This window comes from Anarrhichthys ocellatus, unplaced genomic scaffold, assembly GCF_004355925.1.
Source record: "Anarrhichthys ocellatus isolate YVR2014 unplaced genomic scaffold, GSC_Weel_1.0 scaffold1473, whole genome shotgun sequence".
Taxonomy (NCBI): domain Eukaryota; kingdom Metazoa; phylum Chordata; class Actinopteri; order Perciformes; family Anarhichadidae; genus Anarrhichthys; species Anarrhichthys ocellatus.
The window spans coordinates 2,501-11,091 of record NW_022281447.1 but is presented as its reverse complement, the minus strand read 5'-3'; the positions used below and the strand labels follow the sequence as shown (position 1 = coordinate 11,091).

Here is an 8,591-nt window from a genome sequence, read left to right as displayed (position 1 = left end):
CATGCCACAGCATCTCAATCGGATTCAGGTCGGGACTTTGACTAGGCCACTCCAAAGTCTTCATTTTGTTTTTCTTAAGCCATTCAGAGGTGGACTTGCTGGTGTGTTTTGGATCATTGTCCTGCTGCAGAACCCAAGTGGCTTTTCGCCATTTGTGGATAATGGCTCTCACTGTGGTTCGCTGGAGTCCCAAAGCTTTAGAAATGGCTTTGTAACCTTTTCCAGACTGATAGATCTCAATTACTTTGTTTCTCATTTGTTCCTGAATTTCTTTGGATCGCAGCATGATGTCTAGCTTTTGAGGATCTTTTGGTCTACCTCACTTTGTCAGGCAGGTCCTGTTTAAGTGATTTCTTGATTGAGAACAGGTGTGGCAGTAATCAGGCCTGGGTGTGGCTAGAGAAATTGAACTCAGCTTTCCAAAGATGTGATAAACCACAGTTAATTTTTTTTTTAACAAGGGGGGGCAATCACTTTTTCACACAGGGCCATGTAGGTTTTGATTTTTTTTTTTCCCTTAATAATAAAAACCTTCATTTAAAAACTGCATTTTGTGTTTACTTGTTATCTTTGTCTAATATTTAAATTTGTTTGATGATCTGAAACATTTAAGTGTGACAAACATGCAAAAAAATAAGAAATCAGGAAGGGGGCAAACACTTTTTCACACAACTGTATGTCCGCGGAGTGGATGACAGTTTTGACGTGATGGAGGAGTTGCTCACAGTGATTCCAATGCATGGCCAGACCACTGCTCAGGAGATATTCAGCCAGCTGTGTGATGCCATTGTGGATGCCGGTTTAACATGGAAGAGGTTTGCTGGAATAACAACCGACGGAGCACCATCAATGACAGGGAGGAAAAATGGACTGGTGGCACTTGTTCAAAGAAAACTGGAAGAGGAGGGTGTGGAGGAGGCCATTGCTCTGCACTGCATTATCCATCAGCAGGCCCTTTGCAGCAAATGCCTGAAGTTTGACAATGTGATGTCTGTTGTTGTGAAATGCATCAACCATATTAGATTCAGGGGCTTAAAGCACCGGCAGTTCCGCGCCTTTTTGGAGGAAATAGAGTCAGCATATGAGGATGTCCTCTACTTCACCGAGGTACGTTGGCTCAGCAGGGGAAACGCCTTGAAGAGGTTCTTTGAGTTGAGAGCAGAAGTGAAAGCCTTCATGGAGAAGGATGGGATGGCTGTTCCTGTGCTAAGTGATCCCAAATGGCTCATGGACTTAGCTTTTCTTGTTGATATCACACAGGAGCTGAATGTACTGAACAAGAAGTTACAAGGCCAAGGGCAGCTTGTCAGTGCTGCCTATGACAACGTCAGAGCATTCTCCACACAACTTGTGTTATGGAAAGCCCAGCTCTCTCAGACAAACTTCTGCCATTTCCCAACATGCAAGGCACTCATGGGTGCAGGCACACCATTCAGTGGTGAGAAGTATGCTGATGCCATTGTAAACCTACAGGAGGAATTTGATCAGAGGTTTGCAGACTTCAAGACACACAGAGCCACTTTTCAAATTGTTGCTGACCCCTTCTCCTTTGATGTGCAAGATGCCCCTCCTGTGCTTCAAATGGAGCTCATTGACCTGCAGTGCAATTCTGAACTCAAAGCCAAGTTCAGGGAGGTGAGTGGAATAGCAGACAAGCTTGGACAATTTTTGAGAGAATTGCCCCCCCACCTTCCCAGGATGTTCAAGCGGACCATGTGCCTTTTTGGGAGCACATATCTGTGTGAAAAGCTCTTCTCAACCATGAACTTTAATAAGTCAAAGTACAGGTCCAAACTTACTGATGAGCATCTTCAAGCCATACTGAGGGTCTCAACTGCTTCCTTCCTCAAGCCAAATGTGGCTGAGCTGTGTGAGAGGAAGCGCTGCCAGGTCTCTGGTAGCAAGGAGTAAGCAAGAGAAGCCTATGTTCTGAAGAACCGTTCATGTTCTGAACTGTTATTAATGAAGATTGGATCAGTTGTACTTTTTTTTGGAATACTTGATACCCAGACTCTACCCCCAGCGGCCCCCAGGTAAGTTGAGTTTGAGACCCTAGCTTTGTTACTTGGATGGATGTTAAATTGAATGTTTCTGGCATGATTATGGGAAAGCTCCACTTAGTGAGATTTGAGACGGATGGATATAATATTGATATACTTAATGCTTTGGGGGATTTTGACTTGAATTTTTCTTGCTAATCATTGCTCCATAATACAATAGCTATACCTCAAGTGGACATCAAGACAATAGCATATATTCGCCCCATGAGAAAGTGGCTTAATCTGGTGCTAAATAGTAAAAACTACAATTCTGAAGCCAGGGCTCTAGATAGATATATTAGAATGCATAATTCTATGCTGTAATGGCCGTGAGATCAAAAGATGTGGTTTTAATTGGTTTTATTGGCCTAAATTGTTGCTCTCAAGGGTCTGAATGTCCGTGTTTTGGCTACGCAGTTTATTATAGACTTATAGGAGCTGAGGTTGAACTTCCAAATTCAATTAAAAAAAACGGCAGAGAGCTTAAGTAAAAGAGCAGGTGAAGCAAGTCACAGATCTTTTTCTCAGGAGTTGGTTATCACCAACCCAAAGCTACAAGGAAAGTCAATATGGGACTTGAATTCAATGTGTCAAAATATCCCAATAGAATGCTCAGGCTGTGTTCTGCTGGATGTGAAAGGAGGTCATTCAATAGTTCACTAATTGATAATTTTTTAATGGAAATTCTTGGACATTTTTTGTTAACAGCTGGTCCTTGATATCAGACAGATGTAGACAAAGGCAGGCTGAAATGACAGCAGTTGGATCTGATGAGCTGTAGCTATAGCATGCTAACGAATATCAACTCTTTATATCGTTTCCTGCTGGCTCGTTTGAAAACCAGAAACCTATTGTATAAACGTTTGTAAGTATGCATTTTATAGCTACATACATCACATTCTCCTAATTGAGTGCTACGTGATAACACTAAAAAAACATCTCGTGCTAAATTATACAGGCCCCAAGCCTAATATAAATACTTTTTTAAATATTATTATTTGTATTATTAAACTGATGACAGGGGCTACCATGCAGGATTCATCAGGAGTCTAACTACACAGTTATCTATACACTTAACCCCAAGTTGCTCCCGCAGGCACAGCCTACCCAAGGACACATCAACATGGACTAACGAAGCCGGGGATGGAGCCGCCTACCCTCTGATTAAAGGACTACCCTGCTCTACCACTGAGTCACGGTCGCCCATAGTCAGTGTGGACGAGTCTTTCTTCCCTCTTGATGTCAAATAGTCCTTAATGCTGGTTGAAACTATCACACACGCACACGCCTGGCTATTTGAAGTTCATAACATTATGAAACAAATTCACATTTCTGAGATGAGAGCAGCTACCCAAAACTACGGACATTTTAAAACCAGAGAGAGAAGTGAACAGGTCAGGGTTAGTAGACATCTTTATTAAATCTCCACAAACACTGTCAGGACCACAACATCGAGCAGGATATTCACTGAGACTGGTGATATAAATGAGAGCTGGGCTGTTCAACATGTGTCTAGAAAGAGTCGCAAAAGTAAAGATTACGTCCACCAGCTCCCCCTACCCCAGCTCAGCAGGGGCCTCGCCTCACAACCATCAATCCCAGAGCCACCGAGGAGGAAGCAGCGTTTGAAGCTGGGGAAACACGTCTCAGTCTCTTGGACCATCAGCACCGATTCCCCTCAATGCTGCGTTCTTTCCCCTCTACTCTTCTCTTTGTACACCAACAGCTGCACCCCTACTCACCGGTCCGTTACACTCCTGAAGTTTGTGGATGACACCGCCCTAATTGGACTCATCTCTGGTGGGGATGAGTCCGTCTATAGGTAGGAGATCGACCATCTATTGACCTGCTGCAGACAAAACAACTTAAAAACGCCGTAAAGACAGTGGAGATGGTTGAGTTCGCTGTGGAGTCCTTCAGCTTCTGGGGCTCCATCATAACCCAGGACCTCAAGTAGGAGCTGAAGAAGTCCAGCCTGCCAAAGACAACTCCTACACTGCCATCACTGAGTCCTTCCTCACCGAGTCCACCACACTGCAGCCACTGCCAAGGACAAGGGCAGACTGCAGTGTATCATTCACTCTGCTGAGAGGGTGATTGGCTGCAATCTGCCATCCCTCCGTGACTTGTTGGACCGTGAGGCGGGCAAGAACAATTGTGGCTCACCCAATTATTTTGAATTATGTCTCTATACTATTCCACTGTGTTTATTGTAATGCACCAATCACCAAGTCAAATTTATTTATTAAGTGCAAACATACTTGGCAATAAACCGTTTCTTATTCTCTGCAGTTGCACCTAATTTATTGGATAAAGAAGCCAACAAGCAATTTACTCTTCTCTCGGTGGGAAATAATTGTTTCAGCTCAACTAAAAAGTCCGTTATTTTCATAACTAGAGTGCAACTTGAATATTCACTTAATTTCACATTCATATAGAGAATCTGTTGATGGCAAAAACCCGTAACTCAACTTCTGACTGTCAATCTTATGTCTAACCTATTTCTAACATTGCTAAATTCTTTATTCTTTGTGTTTGGTGTCTTATATGCTTGACCATGTAGTTTTTCTTCTTTCTGTTCCAGGCTGGAATGATGCTTGATAATGGAGTAAAGACCACCCAGGCAAACGACAAGGACAAGAGACCCTTCCTGTCTCTGATTGGAGCCAGGTCAGACTGTAACAAGCAAACACCCTGTATGACAAGCTGATGTCACATCACACCCAGTATAATTCAGCATGACGGATTCACAGTCTGTAATGGTCATGTTTGCTGTTGACGGTTTGAAACAAACAAATGTTGGTATTTTAAAATGGAATCAAAGCAGGGAGTGTTTTTGAAATCAACTCAAGAATAAGTGCAAAAGTAGAGCAGCAGGCTGTGTCATAGTTAGTCCCATGTGCTCGGTGTCATCTTGACCTCATCACTTCAATGTGAATACACCCTACACACCAGTCCCTTCTCACTTCAATGACGCTCTGCAAAGGGAGGACATGTTGTCTCTCTCAGAAAGCTTTCTCTCGGACTGTCAAAATCAACTTGTAATGGAAAGTGATCCTGACTGGACAGGAACAGCAGAACTCTAAGTTATTCTGTCCTGCTGAAAGAATATGAACACAAATCAATTAAAGCTGTAATCTTTAGGATTTTCATCATATCAAACCATATTTATGATCCTATTCAAGGATAGTATTTTTTCAGTGTATTTACATTGTGTAGCTGCCTCTATATTCAAATTGCATACTCATGCCAGGGCTGTGATAAGACCATGTCCAACTCAAGTCTAAAAACCTTTGCGCACCAAGTACATATTTTTGTATGCATTTTTATAATCCGTTATCTGATAAAAATTGTTACGCACAGAGAAACCTTGCACACTGAGTCTGAGGTGTTTGATTATTTGATTTGAAGCAAAACTGAATGAATTATGTGAGAGCGATGGATGGTGCTAGTTAGCAGAGCACAACCTCTACACAACATGAGGTTGTATTTATTTTTAAACCTTTAACAATTTTCTATGAAAACTACGGATTTGGTATGCAAAGGCCTTCAGTCCATGTGGAGTCGAACCAGAGTAAAACACAAAAGATAAGCAGAGCCCTATTGCAATAGATCTCTTACTGATGTTCAAAGGACTATCATATTCTGATCCAATCATATACTGATTATACAGAGCATATTTACATTAGTTTAGATATTTTAAAGTGGGTTTATGTTCCTTCAGAAATACAAATTGTTGCGTTTTATATGTTTTTCTAAATGTTTAACTCTAAGAAGAAAAATAGAGTTCTATATAAAATACATGTGTATTGCACAACGTTTGTAATTAGTTACTTTGCAGCCCTGCATGCACAGCACACTCATAGGTATACAATGCATCTCAATACAATGACATTACAAGTGAACACTGTCATCTCTTCTCTGTGTGTCTGTTGAATTGTTTAGGTATGGCCCCCACCAGGACGCTGATCCCTTCAAACCCAGAGTCCCTGCTCTAATCCACCATTTTGTAGCCTATAAGAACCAGGACCACGGAGCCTGGCTGAGAGGAGGGGATGTCTGGCTGGATGACTGCCAGTATGTAGGCCTACGACATTGATACAGTGATGGAGATCTTTATCAATTAGTTGACTGAATGTATGTTTGTCTGAGGGAAGTTTGTGAACTCACACTTATTTAATACCATCATTATGTTCATGCAGCACAGGTTGTTTTCTATTGTGCATGTGTGCAAAAGGGAGAAATTCATCCTATATCTAATAAGAATGCTAACCTTCAGAGTGTGTGCGTGTGCGTGTGCGTGCGTGTGTGTTCATTCACTGGAGACCTCAGACTGTTGCTGTCCTCACAGTGATAATATTCTCTCTTTCTTGTTTAGATTTGCTGATAATGGCATTGGCCTCACTCTGGCGAGGTATGAGCCCCCCCCCCCCCACCACACACACACACACACACACACGGTTCATATCTCTATGGACAGAAATAATGGACTTGTGTTTGTATTTACCAGTGTATGCATGATCCTCTCTCTCTCACCCTGTCTGTAAGAGTAATTGGAAAACACCTTATAAGGAGTCTGTTGGGGATGCACTGGGAAAGAGAGCACTTTGATGCAGTGTAGGAAGTCATTTATGGGTGTGATGGTCACAAAGGTGGGAATTGGTGAGACGTTTTCATCAGACTTTACAAAACAGGGTGTCCAGATGAAAACAGCATGTATGAGTCTTTAAACGCCAGCTTGGTGTCTCAGTGTGTAAGGGGGAACAGAGCTTTGGCAAAATAATGACGTAAGGCAGCTGTGTGCCAGTACAGTTAAAAAAGATGAGCTTTTGTCATCTCTAACAATCTCTGCCGTCATTCTTTTTAGATGTCAATATAGCTAAATACATAGCTTCATTGTTTCAGGTCAGCTGGGCTGTCTGTCCCAATTCTTACCACATGTTGACTGGAATACACAGAAAGATGAGATTCAGCCATTTTATGTTGTGCAGGTCTTTTAATAACACCTAATGTGAATGCACATTTAGATACATACACAAAAATGGCTTTAAGTACTACCTGTCCAATGTGTTGATAGGCAGAGAGACCTGATGGGCATGATGCTCATGTGCTTAAAGGCTCGCCAGTTATTTAGTGTAACACTTACATGAAGTTTAGAGAGACACAAGACACAGATTTAAAAAAGAATAACTGTGCAGCATAGGTTGAGATATCCTGACCTTCAAGGGAAATTCACCACCTTCATATAGATGTCCAATCATTGCTGATGGTAAATGTAGTCCACATAAGAAATCAATTCTCCACTGCCGCTATATTGACGGAGAAAGCTAATCTCTCCTGCTGCGGCGACAACATCCAACACAACTGCCAATGCTGACATTCATTAATGTAGAATGATTCCATTTATGTTGGCATCTGAGGGAACATTTGAGCAAAGTCTGGACCAGTCAGTGTTGAGCCACAGAAGACATTATACGGCTGTCTTCTCATGCCGAGTAGTACGAGCCATGACGGGTACACTGATCTGGTTCCCCTTTAATACCACTCTGTACTTGTTACATATAAACATTGCTACACAGAGAGATATCAAAAGATCTCATGTGCATACGGCATCGAGCTGCAGCTAGCTAGCTTAATAGTTTTAGCTTCAGCTAACTGCAGTGATGGATGGTAGACAGACGCCCTGTACATTCTAAGTTCCGCCTCACACTGTGGATTACAGAGAACACTGCAGAATGCTGTAATGCCGTACGTTCATTCTTCAAAATGGTTTCAGCTTTCAGGTTTCTCATTTTCTAGTTCAGTGACTTTATCACTAACTGTTTAGAATTTAGAAATCATTTAGAAATACCACTGGAACAATATGCACTGTGTGATTTATCATTTATAGTCTACTTTCCCTTTTGATTATCACAAAAATGTATAATATTTTTAAAGTGTGCTTTTAATACAAACATCTTACTGTTGAACTTTGTGCTCCTACTATAAGAACTCTTTACAATGTACTGCAGTGTCAATGAGCTTTTCTCTGTGACTTCTAGCCTCAGGTCATCTTACAGTAATGTTAAAAGGATTGTAAATCCTTCTTAAGCTTAATAGATGTTTCCCAAAAACACCTTATCTTAAGATGCTCCTAAACCGAAGTTATACAAAGGTCCACTAGGGTCCATGTAACCATGAATGTCTTCATCAGAGGGTGTGCGTGTCGGCTCTGTGGACATCCGGGGACCGTGGTGACCTCGTAGCGCCCCTCGTGTCTGCAGCTGTCTGTGTACATGTCCGTGTATCCGAGGTGTTAGAAGTGTCATAGATTTTAAAGTACCTCCTACCCACTCATAGAACGAGCATCTGAAGAAAATTACAATAGTTTTATTGTTTTTCTCATTTATTGCATGATATAGTCTTTTATTTTACCATGACCATTAATGCTCCTTTGTTACGTGTTGGAAAAGGACACAAAACTAGGCTAACACACACACACATACACACTCAAAAATGATACAAATAAATAAAACAGTTATTGATACTTTGTGTTGCATATCCCCGGACTGA

The 8,591-nt window shown here is 41.6% G+C and overlaps 1 protein-coding gene across 2 annotated transcripts in view; it reads left to right on the top strand.

Moving 5' to 3' along the window:
- The first annotated feature begins 665 nt into the window (after window positions 1–665).
- Window positions 666–8,591, top strand: part of LOC116377628 (cell migration-inducing and hyaluronan-binding protein-like) — a 10,062-nt gene continuing 2,136 nt past the window's right edge. Inside the window, exons 1-4 of one of the 2 annotated variants that reach the window (XR_004212215.1) lie at window positions 666–3,861; window positions 4,624–4,709; window positions 5,985–6,116; window positions 6,418–6,453. Coding sequence is in view for 1 of the 2 variants with exons in the window: in XM_031839299.1 (XP_031695159.1) it covers window positions 4,630–4,709; window positions 5,985–6,116; window positions 6,418–6,453 (248 nt within the window). In the remaining variant the exon portion in view is untranslated. The remainder of the gene's footprint in view (window positions 3,862–4,623; window positions 4,710–5,984; window positions 6,117–6,417; window positions 6,454–8,591) is intronic. The other variant, XM_031839299.1, reaches the window with a different exon arrangement.